This window comes from Delphinus delphis, chromosome 13 (assembly GCF_949987515.2).
Source record: "Delphinus delphis chromosome 13, mDelDel1.2, whole genome shotgun sequence".
Lineage (NCBI taxonomy): Eukaryota > Metazoa > Chordata > Mammalia > Artiodactyla > Delphinidae > Delphinus > Delphinus delphis.
The window spans coordinates 76,859,402-76,873,889 of NC_082695.1; the positions used below are offsets into that span (position 1 = coordinate 76,859,402).

General features: G+C 41.8%; 1 protein-coding gene across 1 annotated transcript in view; it reads right to left on the reverse strand.

Annotated features, from left to right (window-relative positions):
* Positions 1-1,270: 1,270 nt before the first annotated feature.
* The window catches only part of KDSR (3-ketodihydrosphingosine reductase), a 39,097-nt gene continuing 25,879 nt past the window's right edge, over positions 1,271-14,488 (reverse strand). The window contains exons 8-10 of the mRNA XM_060029179.1: positions 11,674-11,757; positions 9,087-9,188; positions 1,271-5,184 (exon numbers count right to left, since the gene is read on the reverse strand). Coding sequence (XP_059885162.1) covers positions 5,065-5,184; positions 9,087-9,188; positions 11,674-11,757 — 306 coding nt within the window. The 3' untranslated portion in view covers positions 1,271-5,064. The remainder of the gene's footprint in view (positions 5,185-9,086; positions 9,189-11,673; positions 11,758-14,488) is intronic.

A 14,488-nucleotide genomic window follows, 5' to 3' on the forward strand; every position in this document is an offset into this window, starting at 1 on the left:
TCAACAACTTTCTCCACTGTGAGATCATTCCCGACTATCCTGGGCAGTCCTAGGATTCCACTTATGCCATTAGAAGAGGTTTCGTACGCAGGCTAGGAGCTTCGAAGACAGAAAACTGGTGTGGATCCTGGCTTCATCGCTTTGCAGCCGCGACCCTAACCTAGTTACTTACACCCGCTCTGTGCCTGTGCCCTCATTTATAACATGGGGATATAAAGGTACCACTGGTAGGGTTAGTGGATGATTTAAATGAGTAAAATGCAAAGCACTCACAACAGTGACTAGCACGGGTTACGTTTTCAAATGTTATGATACCTTAATCATAGCTATTGTTGGATCACCATGTAATTTCTGACGTGTGTCTTTCTCCCTAGATTATAAACTATTTGAGGGCAGGGACCATATTTGCCTTTGTGCATTCCCAGCCTAGAATAGTGCCTGGCATTCAAATAATTGTGGCATAAAATTCAGAGGCCTGAAGAAAGGAATGGGGAGTGGTTCCCCTTCCTCTCGTAAGGCTTGTAAGAGCCTTCAGAGGGACGAAGGGGGGAGGGAAATAAGAAATGTAATTGCCACGAGGGAGGGACAGATTGTTTATGCAAAGTCATATCCCTGGCGCCTGGATACCGAGCTCGTCACAAGCACTCAATAAATACATGTTGAAGGAGGAAAAATGGGGTGTATAAAATCAGGAGTGGAACAGAGGTCAGGAAATGTTTCTCTTTTTAAACGTCCAAACATAAAAAATTATAGAAGTGATATCTATACCATTTACATATATAAGTTGCTCAAATTTAAAGACAGGTTAAGTTTGCCAATCAAGACATCCAAAGCATCTCTTCTCAATGTGACCAAAATTTTTCTACTTAAGGACGGAGAAATAAATACTAAGGCGTGTCCTTTCCCGTATCTCTCTTCTATGCCCTTCAAGAGTCTAGGAGATATTTCATTGTTGGAATATGAAGGTTTAAAGTATGGGAAATCAATTTATTTGTGTATGAAACATAATTACTTAAGAAATTTTATTAAATTCCACATTTCTTACTCTTTGACTCATATATCCCACACTGGAGTCAAACAAACACTGAACACATTTGAAACGAGGGCTCAGAATACGAAATACTTACCGTGAACATATTACTTCCTAAAAAAGTGATATAAATCAAGCCTTGTCAAGTGTTTAAGATGCAAGGTTAGGATAACATTATGAAAGAGGTTTGTGTTTTGTTTAAACATCTCTTTAAAAAAATGGACATTGCTAAAAAAGAAGTTTTTGAATCTGTAAAGCGTGTTCCCCATTTATTTCTTGTTGTGATTCAGAAATACAAGATATGAAAATCAGGTTACAATTCTGCCACAAAAGCTTCTAAAGTAGCAAACACAGGTTCTAATATATATCAAAATAGCCATAGGCACTCTTAACAGTTTAAAAATGTCTTTAGAGTTGTCATATCAAGCAAGTGTAAAATATAATAGCTATTACCTCCTCTTCAAAATACCAAATCTGCCATCACTGGTCTGAACTAAACAAGATTTAGTCCAGAATATGGAAGGTTATGGTTAGTAGGTATTTTTTCAAAGCTGAGTCACTAAGAAGATAAGGAAATGAGAAAGATTCAAAACATTTTATGTCAAAAAGTGTGAATCTTTTAAGTGTCCTCAAGTGAGTTAAGACACGTTTAAAGTGGAATATGATGTAATAAAATTAAATCTGTTGATGATACAATTCAGTAAGAAAAAAAATTATTATGGTATTGACTTCTAGAAAGACAAAGACATACAATTCTTTGCATCTAAGCAACTGTGATCAAAATGCTCTTGTCATCTAAATATTAGAAATGGTCTCTCAAATGTTTACTTCTAAGAATCAACAACATATGGCTTAACAGATCCAAATAGAGACATAATTAAACATATATGTGTTCGTATAAAGGGACCATCACTAACAGCATTTTTAGTTTCTTCTCCTTTCAGGTGTGAAAGTTAAATTTTAAAACATAAAGAACAACTCTCTTGACTTTGTTTTTGTAAAAATAAATGAGAATTGTTTCTACACCTTTTTCAATGATAGAGGGTCCTTGAACATATTTTGGAATTTCTAAGGCTGAGTAACGTTAAGCATTTTAAAATAAATATACTCACAAATACATTATAATAAAACAGTACACCCCAACCTAGCAGAGGCAGACACTTGGAACTGAAACTCACATAATAACCTATGTCTCACACAGAGAGAACCCACATTTCAACAGAATTATGATTGAACTTCTTCTGCCACAAGTAAGACATACCCACTTCTGGGTACAATAGAAAGTGTGGAATCAATGCAATCCTTAAAAAAAAGCCAGTAGTTTCCCTAACAATCTGACTCAGGCTTTCTCTTCTTCCCCTGAGCAAAAAGCAAGTCGGTATAAAAAAAGGTTGTACAAGAATTGAGCCAAAAAGGATAAAAAATAGAATTTGCCTTGTAATATTTTCATGGTTTGGATGAAGCCAGATCGTTATGTGATGCTGCTTAAGTGTCCACAATCCCTCATCCAAAGCCCTTCAGGTCAGATGTGTTTCAGAATTCATCATTTTTTTTTTTTTTGCATTTAAAAAGGTAGTATGGGGCATATACTGGATATTACAAAACATCTCCACAGAGTCTGGGGCAATCCCTGTAAGTCAAACTCATTGGTATTTCTTCGGACAAAATTAATGAACAGCCCATGGAGTGGCATAAATAAAAACTATAATAATCTCAAGTCAGTTCAAGTCAGGTTTTGCTACCAAATGAATTATGGCACCAAATTTAGGGAGAAAAAAAGGAACACCTCAGTTTTCAAAGCTTTTTGGTTATAAGAATGTAGACCTTTGCCGTCTCTGACAAAGCAGCCCCATTCCCTGATACTATAACCTCCACAGATCTGCTCTCATGCCTGAGCTTCATTTGGGTTGGGGATATCTCCCCACCGTGGAACAGGGCATTGCAAATTTGTTAATGCAGTAGGTGACCTGGAGTCACAGTGTTCTCTCTGAGGATACCTTGAGAAATGTATATTGAAATAACTATTGCAAAATAGTTAATTTTATTAAATGAGGCATCACCTGGGACTAGATTTTAATATAGACCTTCAGTAGAAGATGCCAACATTCGAGAAACATTTATGAGAAAAGAATAAAATTGAGAAGCACCCAGCTATTAATTTGTATCCATGAATTAGGAGAACACAGCCTTTACTCCCTTTCAGAGGCTGCCCGATATGACTCAACGTTGCAGATGATGGCTCTCTAAGGCTGAAAGATTCATGAAACCATTATGGGTTCAAACCACTCCCATAAACTGCAATGAAGTCATCCCAAGCACCTTATATATTAAATAATAATTTCTTCTGTCTTTGTCAGTGTTTGAAAATGTGCCATTCTCATGTCTTTTAAAAAGACACCATGGATTAAAGCCATTAGACATCCTACTTTGTAAAAATTAAGTCATTTTAAAGTCAAGAGTTCAAAAACTCAAAAGCAAAAAAGATTTGCAATAATTTTTAGGTCTTTAATCTTTTGTAGAATTGTATTGTTTTGTACTGTTACCGAAACAACCTTTTGTGTTGTTTTTTTTAAACAATAAAAAAAAGTTTCTTCTTCAAAAGCAGTGGTCTTTCCTCCCCAAAAGGAACTGGAAGGTGGTAATGTATAAACTTACTGTGTATGCAGAGGGGAGGGGACACAGCGTTACAATGGAGGTGACTGCCCTCAAGTCAGAGGAACACATACAATGACAGAGCAAAGCAGGTGGCGGTGGCTAAAACTCAACAGAGGCACTTGCTGTGGAAATCCAACCAATGGACAACGGAGCCTGGCATCTCGAAACAAAACTCAGGGGACCAACGGGATTCCCAGGTCTCTACGGTGAGAGTGATGGCTGGGCTTTCTTAACATGTGGTACAGAGAGGATGTTCTCAGGGTCAGTGGGAGAGTCATAGGAAGAACAGGGTGATCATTTTATTTCAAAAACGAGTATCTTCAACATCGGTCTTGTCGTCCTACATGTTTTTTCTTAATGAATAAAACTGAAACATGCTATCATCACCCTTTCTTAAAAGCTACATATATGCTACGAGGAGACAAAGGTCACGCTTTCTAAGTTTTTCATTTGCTTTAATAAATTCATTAATTAATTTAAAAAGTCAAGTCAAAAAAACTGGTCTTCTCTTTTTTTTTTTACAAAAATATTATAGCAGTATAAGCAAAATTGGAAAGGAAGACATGGGAAGAATAAGACACTACAATGGCATGGGTGAGCTTCAGGTCATCATGGCTATTGAAGAAATTGTAAACTTTTAAGCTTCTAAGATTTGACTTCTCTTCAGAAAACATTTTAGGAGCCTGCCTTTCCCAGTGAATGAAAAATGAACAGTGCCCTAAGCATTTGAGTCTAAAGAAGACAAGAAAGCATTATTTTTTCCGACTGGAAAATATTTATCTCCTTTGTTCCACTGCATTGCCCTCTCCCATCCCCCTTGTAGTTTTATGGGATCAAAGAGAGAGAAGCCACGAGAGTCCACCAGCAACAGAGTAAGTGAGGGACGTTACTATGCACTCAGACACAGCGGCAATGTATAAAATGCATCTGGAATAAAATACACCAAGTTAAAAAGAAAAAAAAGAAAAAGGCCCCAGGAACCCATAAACTGCCTCTCATGAAAGGTTAAAAAAAGTGCTTGGAAAGTACATTTCTGGACTTGATCTCTACCAGGGAAAAAAAAGAATAAATAGAAAAAAATTTTCAGTGATCACTCTGGAATCCTGTCATTTACCCTGCTCACACGCTATGAATTCCCTTACCATCACTTCTCCGCCTCGGAGAATCAAGTGGTCTCCTGCTCCAAATTTGCATAGTATTAATAATATTCTCTGGAGTTGAACGTCTATCCCCCTGCTTGCAGCCAGGTTTCTGAAGAGCACTGGTCCAACCTCACAGATTCGAAAGCAAGACATGAATGTCTGCAGGCCAAAAACTGCGTCCCGTTTAGCAGCAAGCTGGTCAAATTATTTAGAAAGTCTTTTTCCAAGGGATAAGAATTAGGCAGTTTTGTCTGCAATTTCAGATTTCGCTCTCTGCATCATGCAGCGACGAACTATACTGTCGAAGCTTCCAAGGTAAAACAAAGCAATCGTACGGAAGAGGCCCATGGTGACTACCTGCAAGACAAAGAGACCTTTGAGCTCATGCAACAGGACGACACAATCATCCATGTCAAGGGATTTTAGGCTATGTCTCTGATAAATAGTTTCTAAGACGCATCTTCCAATCCGCTCCAAGGATGAGTACGTGTAAGGAAAACTTTGTAAGTGCCAGCAGAACACGGAGAACAGAAGTTGTCTGCTCTGAGCCACTGGGCAGCACAGGGCCTGCCAGACAGGTAACGACAAAACATTTGTCCAGTTAATATATGCAAATTATACAAAGAACAAAATAGGGATTCTTAGTAGTCTTGGGGTTCTCTGAGCTAGGGTAGATCCAGTGCAGCACCTCAAGTAACCAAGCTACAATCAAGGCTTTTTGGTTTAAGGTTTATGTTCTGATCATAAAAGGCAGACCCTACACTAGGTGCTGAGAGCACTGTGGTGAGAAAGCCCAGGGCCGGCCTCCACCACGCACTCCGTACCAGGGCAGACAACCAACTGAAAGAGGGCAATTACTATTTCAGGGTTAAGACAGCAATTAACCATATCCATTAATTTTCACTCTTTCCACTAAAGAACTCTCACTACAACACCTGTACGTGGAAATTTTAAAAAGAAATAGTTTCAGATACACAAAGCCTCAAAAAATTTGCCTCCCCAGCACCCTTTTTTTAGGAAGCTACCAGAAGAGGTAAACAGCCAAAGAGAGCGGTGTCAACAAAGAAAGGCAATGTCCTGTGACGCAGAAGGCAGGGGACCCAATACCCAAGAGAGGCAGACGGGTCCCCCAGGATGACCGTGAAGGGGAGGCCGCGGTCAGCTAAGCACCTGACTGGGGGCAGCCACTCCTGACAGGCAGGTCAGAAGGCACCAGGAGGCATTCCTTCCAGTGGTGAAACTGACAGAGTATCTGATACTTCTGAGAGGAGATGAAGACAGTTATTAGGAATAATACACAGAAATAATACATAAAAAAGGCCAACAATAGTTTCAGGGAAAACAAAAGGTTGTATAAGAAAGGAAAATTAGTTATGCGCATTACATAGCTCAGCTGTGAAGAGCATTTAAATAGCCCTAAGGATGGTTATCTCAATACAGATCTAACCAAAATCACAATATCACTAAAAAGGGAGGGTGGGGATGGAGGAGAGGCGGGTGTGAGCAGGTGGGACAGGGTGGAAAAAGGAGAGCTCCATCCTCATCCTTCAGAGCAGAGCTAGTACCTGATCCCGAACTGAGAAATCAAGTGGAAGCGGCCACGTAAGTATCTGCCTAGAGATAAGGAGGTGAAGGTCAGAAGGTCCAGCTAAGAGGACAGCCTGACTGCTCCTGAGAAAGGTGAAACGCGGGATATGGGGTGAGGGTTTGCTGTTTCTCATAATGAGTCTTAAAAACAATTTGATTCTCTGAAGTGTGCGCAAGGATAATTTTGAAAAATGTAAAAACCAAAGGGAAGCTGGAAAAGGAAAACTCTGGAGACAGTAAAAAGATCAAGGGTTGCCAGGGGTTCAGAAGGGGGGTGGGGGATGAACAGGTGGACACAGGGGAACGTCAGGGCAGTGAATAGCCTGTATGACACTGCAATGGTGGATACATGTCATTCTACATTTGTCAAAGCCCACAGGATGGATGGATAACGCCATGAATAAACCCTAGTGCAAACTATGGACTTCAGTTGGTAATAATGTATCAATACTGGCTCATCAATTGTAACAGTGCGGCCACAGTAAGGCAAGATGTTAATAATAGGGAGGGGGGAGGGGAAGAGAGGGTCTGCAGCAACTCACTAATTCCCACTCACATTTTCTATAACCCTCAAACTGCTCTAAAAAATAAAGTCAGGGCTTCCCTGGTGGCACAGTGGTTGGGAGTCCGCCTGCCGATGCAGGGGACACGGGTTCGTGCCCCAGTCCGGGAAGATCCCACATGCCGCGGAGTGGCTGGGCCCGTTAAGCCATGGCCGCTGAGTCTACGCGTCAGGAGCCTGTGCTCCGCAACGGGAGAGGCCACAGCAGTGAGAGGCCCGCGTACCGCAAAATAAATAAATAAATGAAGTCAAATTTTGTTTTTTTAACTTAAGGGAATGAAAAAAAAAAAACACACAAAAAAGTAATTATACTACAGCATAATCAGAGGCTAAAATAGGGGTGAGTCCAAGGCATTTCACCCAGTCGTGGAGATTTCTGGAAAAAGCAACGTTCAAGGTGAGGCCTTGAAGGAAGGTTGGAAGTTGGTCAAAGGAAAGTGGGGATGGAGGGACAATGACAAAGTGGCAGAAAGAAGAGGAGGGGCAAGAGGAGAAGGAAGAGGGGGTGACAGGGCCGGAGGTCAGAGGGCCGCGCCACAGGGGCTGGGAGTCTGTGTCCTGTACATCCGTGCCAGCCGGTGATGCCAGGTGAGAATGCAGACCCTGGGCTGCTGGGTCTCCAAGAAAAGTCCAAAATCTCGACTTTGAACGTAAATCTAATTTTGAAACTATTCTATTTCCACACGCAGGCTCATACCAGATGGACCAAACAGAACGTTTCACAGGCGCGTGGCTCCCCGGTTCACAACCTCTGGCTCACAGAGCCTCAGGCACGGAGTGTCCTGGTCTGAGCTGCACGAGCAGTGACAGGGCCAGGAAAGTGGGCCGACCCAGGACGAGAGGGCGGGCGGACAGAGCTGCCCCGATGTGAGGGGCAGGAGAAGCTGGGTGGGCGATGACACGCCCGTTTCTGGTTGGTCTCGGAAGTGAACGTGAACACTGATCACGGGGGCAGGGAATACAGAACTGCTGACTGAAGGCAGGGGGCAGGATGCTGGGGAAAATACTATAAAGTCTTCCTGTGGACGTGTTGAACTTCAGACGTAAAGTCACAGCCCAGGGAAAACATCTAAAAGAAATGTAGTGGCTCGTCCTTTTTTTCTTTTCCTGGCCGCACGGCACGCGGGATCTTAGTTCCCCGACCGGGGATCGAACCCTCACCCCCTGCAGCGGAAGAGCAGAGTCTTAACCACTAGACAGCCAGGGAAGTCCCTAGCATCTACTCTTAGGAGAGAATCACAGTGAGAAGAGAAGAGGGAGGAAAATCAACACCTAAGTCCCGGGGACTTTCCGTCTGGACGTGGTCGACTGCACATCGACTGCACATTTGCGTAGCGCTTTGTCATAAACTGCCCGCTAGTGGGGGCAGCCCCTGCTCAGTGGCCTTCCCACCCCTCCCTGCCCTCCTCCTACCCTCCGTCACCCTCGGCTTGGTCTTTCTAGAGCAAGTCCTCTGTTATAACTCTCATTACGCTGCACTGTACTAGCCTCACCATTCTTATCAGTCTCTCCCTCTAGACTGCAAGCCCCCTGAGGTCAGAGAGGTTGCCTTACCTCTGATGCTCCAGTAGCAAACACGGCACCCGGCTCATCAAGGAGCAGTTAACTTTTGTGTGTGTTCTGGATGAACTATAATTTCCGTGAGGGCAGGGATTGCGTTGAATCCCTGACTTATCTCCCTAAGCTTCTGTGGCCTGACCCACAGCAAATTGTTCCAGTCTAATATTCCAGGACTTTCAGGCAAGTCCACCCCATCCCCCTAGTGACAGAGATTTCCATTTTTCAAACACAGAAGATGAGTGATTCTCAGAGGAGAACCCAGATTAACACCCCAATAGCAGAGACAGTGTTTTCTCTCTATATCCACAGTACCCAGCATGAAAGTCTTCTTCCCAGACTAAATTCCTCAAGTTACAGCTTTAACCTACTTCCTTTTTACTTCTCCCAGGTAAAGGAAGAAAAAAGTTGATACTTCAATAAAAATTCTTCACATCCTCATGTAAAGTTGCTATGTCTTCCTTTAGCCTTTTCTCATTGAGGTTCACTGAGAGGCGCCTGTTGTCTGTCTGTGTGTCCATCGGTCCGGAGGCCTAGGCACAGCTCAGCTCACCTGCTGGAGCCCTTCAGTGATGGAAGTTACTGGAGCCATTCCACAGGTCAGGGACGAGAGCATGTACCCATCTGAGCCGATGGAACTGTTGAAATTTCCTTGCTAAAACAGAAGGAAAAGAAAAGACAGAGGCAATAGTAGCGACATGGGAAGGAATCAACTCAGTCACATTGGAAACAATGACGTGTGTCTGTTCACTTCAGGTAGGAGGAGAGGGTAACAAAGCACATGTCGCAGCTCAGAGCCGAACGTGGGCTCAGCAGATGGGCTGGGATGGCTGAACAGCCACTTCTCAAAATGGGGGTCCATGGACCCTGAGCGTCCTGAGACCCTTCCACGAGGACAACACGATTGTCATGATGATACTAAGATGCTAAATGCCTTTTTCACCCAGTGACACTTGCACTGACAGGCAAAACTGCTGTCTCATTAGCACAGACCACACTGGTGGTGCCTCTCCACTGCCATACACACTTGCAGTGATAAATAAATACACAAAGAAAACAGAAATTGTTTAAATCTCCAAAAAATTTTTAAATGTCAGTTTTGCTTAAAAATGCCCTTGATAAAGCAGTAAAATTAATCGTTTTGTTAAATCTCAACCCTTGAGGACATGTCCTAATATTCTGTGACATCCACATAGAAGGGGACAGATGCCTGGAAGAAGAGCCCTCCTCCACCCGCAGTCAGGAAAGGTCCTGCTTTCTCTGCAGAACACTACTTTTACATGCAAGAACCATGGACTGACAATCTGTGGTTATTCAAACACGGGTATCCAGAAGATACTTGGCAGAAAATGAATGAAAGGACTGTCGCTTCCAGGAAAACTGGCAGCTTTTGTGATCAATGTTCAGGTCTGAGATTTCAAGGAAAAATTAAGAATTGGGAAAATGTACATCTGCCATTTTGAGACTGTCAGCTTCCCAATACAGAAAGACTTTTATAATAAGATCAGCAGTGATAGTAATGAATGTCATTTTTTTGATAACTCAAGGAATCCATATTTTCCAAATGACTAATGCATAATGTTACAAAACCATGAATGGGTACAAAACATTCGAAGTGCAAGGCAGGCCAATGTAACATGTAACAGAGAACAAGAAGTTCATTGATAGAGTTTCAATTTCACATTGCAACTAACCTTTAAGAAACTACTATTCATCCAGTTTAGGTTTTATGTCCCTCCCAAAAAATAAATAAGAACGTGCACAATTATCTGAGAAGCCTATAACATATTCCTTCCTCTTCCAACTATATGTCTCCATAAGGCCAGATCTACTTTATATCCTTCATTCAAAATAACATGTTACAGCAGACCGAATGCAGAAGCTATGAGGATCCAGCTGTCCTCTATTAACACAGACATTAAAGAACCAGTGAAATGTAAAACACCACCACCCTTCTCACTACATTTTGTTTTGAAAAATAATTTTTGTTATAAAAAATGCTCATTAAAATATAATGGATTTACCATTGTTATTTTAAATGAATACATATTTTTAAAATGGCGCAGTTTCAATCTGTGATACGGCAAATATATAACCCATGGAAACAAAAGTTCTCCGGGGCTGTCGACAACTTTAGAGTCAAGAGATGAAAAAGCGTGAGAACCGCCAGATTAAATGAATCCTGCCAAAATACGAAGAGCTGCTTCGGATCATTAAAAACATGGAGTGTGTTTGCTTTGACTTGAGATAAGCAGGAAAAACAAAGTCCGCCCAATCCGCTGGTGCCCTCTTTCTATGCCTTTGAACACAATCAGGGCAAAGTTCTCCCCACTTCTGCAGATATTTTAATAGCCTTCGATGCTTCCTGTACTCTGCTCGGCTCAGCCTGAACATGCAACGGCACGGACGTTCCTTCCAGGCCAAGGCCCAGCCTCCTGACGCTTCTCGTTCCAATCGTCCCCAAATTTCCTAAATTCAACGGGTCCTAAGGTTTACAGACATCCCCTGTACATGTATACTTTTCTGCATGTGGGTTAACGGGAATGTTGCCAAAAAGCTTGCGGCACATACGCTGTCCTACAGAATAGCACCTGGTTTCTAAAAATACCATTTCTGACTCAGAATAAACTCGGTAGCCTGGAAGTGCATTAGCTGAGTTGACAGGATGATGGCCCAGTGGGCTTGTGGTACTTTCTTATTAGTAAACATTTGGGAAAAGGATACTGGGAAGCAGGAAGGTGAAAGAAAAATCCTTCATCAACACATCTGGCAGTAAGACACCTAAAATTATCTAAAACTGAAAATACTGCAGGAAAGAAGAGGACAACATGCCGCACACAGTATATAGTACATACCGTTTACACATCACAGGTTAAGTCTCATTTTCCTTTCAAAGAACCAAAGTTCTCAGACTGATCAATCTGTTCCTAAGATTAAGATATACTACTAGTTTCCAGAACCTACTAATCAACATGGAATCAACAAGGGAAGAAAAAGTACAATCTAATATTAGATATGATGAATTTAACTCACCACAAAACCCCAATAATTTATATTTTGAAATAAGCCCTGAGAAAAATATCTTTTTGGAAATACAGTACTGTTAACTATTAATAAAAGGAAACAAGGTTTTTACTTACTATGGCATCTTTAACAATTTGTTTGGCCACTTGCTCTGGTTTGCAAACAGATGTGGTCTCTGAAATAAGACGAGTCTCCAAGGGCTAAAGGTGAAAAAAATAGACATACCATTACTGCTCACCGAGTTAAAAAATAATTTTACAGCCCTCCTCCCCAAATTTATACATAATTCCAGTTTTCTGCCTTTGAACTGATTCCTGTTTTTAGAATTATCTCTATCTAGATTTCAAATCAGTTTACTGATTACTGGTTACTGTACAAAATTCAGCCCAGTAGCTGAAGCAAGACAAGGAGACCCCAGCTACTCTCTGTGGGATGTGTCTCAGTTCCAATGAGGACCATCAGAGCTTAAGTTTAAAAAATGAAAAAAAAATACCTTGCCCTGTCTTTATTTTCATTTTTAAAAAATCTTCTTTGGAGCGACATGCAACACATGTGCTCAAAAATTCTTTAGAAGGGAGTTCCAGTTAGAAGTTTCAAAACTTAAGCCTTAAATGGCATGAAACAATAAATTTTATTTACCATGTAGGCTTGAAAACATAAAATAAAATAAAAAACAGAACATATTTTCTTAAAATAGAATAGCATAGTGCTCATAAAAGTCAAGTGTTTCTTGATGAACCTAAATTAACAGAAAAGCCCTTTTTTTTTTAACATCTTTATTGGAGTATAATTGCTTTACAATGGTGTGTTAGTTTCTGCTTTATAACAAAGTGAGTCAGCTATACATATACATATATGCCCATATCTCTTCTCTCTTGCGTCTCCCTCCCTCCCACCCTCCCTATCCCACCCCTCTAGGTGGTCAGAAAGCACCGAGCTGATCTCCCTGTGCTATGCGGCTGCTTCCCACTAGCTGTCTCTTTTACGTTTGGTAGTGTATATATGTCCATGCCACTCTCTCACTTTGACACAGAAAAGCCCTTTTGAAGGTGCCACCATTGATTCTTCCAGACCCCCAGGCTAACATAACCATGTGTGGCCAGATACTCAGGAGATTTAAAGGCACTATGGCGCCCCCTACGGGACCCGCAGATCAAGGTAGAATTTTATTTACCCAAAGAAGTCAGCCTGACATTTTAGTGGAGGAAAAACAAAAACCCCAATTTAACAACAAAATCAAATCTTCACAGGGAAATCACCGTCCTTTGTCAGCTTTGGCTTCTGCCTAAAAGACCATTTATCAAATGTTGCAAATTTGCTTAGCAGATTCCCCTTATTCATTTGGCTTAAATTTACTTCTTTGAAATAGTAGTAATTTTTAAGAGGCAGCGCCAAAGAGAAATGAATAGGAGAAAAAGCTTCTAAATCATAAACATCTTGTTGCAAATATACAGCCCATGGAGCATAAGTGCCAATTTTTATGCTGTGCAGATTCACACTTACTAAGCATCACTATAAAAGAGAGGAAAACACATCAATACCAAGTTCAAGGGGATAAGTTCTGATTGATTCCTTTCTCCCCCACTTTGTTTGCTCAGAGAGTGCCTACCACGTGTCAAGGCAGGTTCATCTGAACAAAGTGCAGAGCTGGCATTCAGCTCAGGATGACTGACAGTCACTGTATTAATGTTAATGTCCAGAGGTGATGAACACTATAGAGAAAAATAAGGCCAGGGAAGAGGATTCACATCTCACGGGAGGGATACTTGAGATAACAGAGGGTCAGGGAAGTCCTCTCCAAGATGAAGGCTGTACAGAGATGGAAAGAAACACAGGAGGAAGATCCATTTGAATATCCAGAGAGAGGATGGCAAGAGCAAAGCCTGCAGGTGCGAACAGGCCAGGCAAGCTCAAGGAACAGACAGGGCTCCGGTGTGGCTAAGGCCAAGGAGAGGAGAAAATGCTGCGGACAGGTGGCCGAGGTCCAGACAGTGTGGGACCCAAAAGGCTCGAGGCCTCTGGATTCTATTCCAGGCACGCTGGGAGCTAGGGGAGCTGCACTCTTTGATATACAGCCAACACCAACATGTGCTATTTAATTCTAACTTTAAATTACTTAAAATGAAATAAAATTAGAAATCCAGTGTCTTGGTCCCACTAGCTGCACTGCAAGTGTTCAACAGCCACAATGTGACTTCCATACAGGAGCGCGCAGGACCATTTCCACCATTCTAGAACATTCTACAGGACTGTGCTGTACAGGAGGTTTTGATCTTTTGGGTTTTTTTTTTTTTTCAGTTTTGTTTTTTGGCTTTTTTTTTTACACAAGAGGGGTTTGACCAGGGGAGTGACAAGACCTGACTTGGGCTTTAAAAGGATCACTAGCTACTTTATGAAGAACAGACCCCAGCGGGGTAAGAAAAGGAGCAGGCAGGCCAGGCTGAAGACCATGAGAGAAGTTCAGGCAAAAACATCAGCGGTTCTCACTGCTGGGATGGTAGTGACACGTGCAGTTAAAAAAAAAAAAAAAAAAAAAAGTCTGATTTGGGATAAATTCTGAGAACAGAGCCCAGAGGATGTGCATGTCAGCTGGTTGTGTGGTGTGAGAGGAGGAATCAAGGCTGGCCTTGCGGTTTCCAGCCTGAGCAGCTGGGGGAATGGTGGGCGCCGGGTAATGAGATGGAAAATAATAAGGGGGGAAGGAGAGGGAATCGCAAGTTTCGTTTTGCAAATGTTAAGTCTTAGGCGCCCATTAGACCCCCGTGTGGAGACAACGGATCGGCAACCATTTCAGGTGTTTAAATGTATTTAAGTCCAGGGGAGAAAATATTATTTTTAAAGAGTATTATCTTGTTAGTTAAAATACAAGCTGTACTCTCAATCAGAAAGCAAACACCTTATTAATTAAAGCTTGAAGATTCTTAGCAAAAA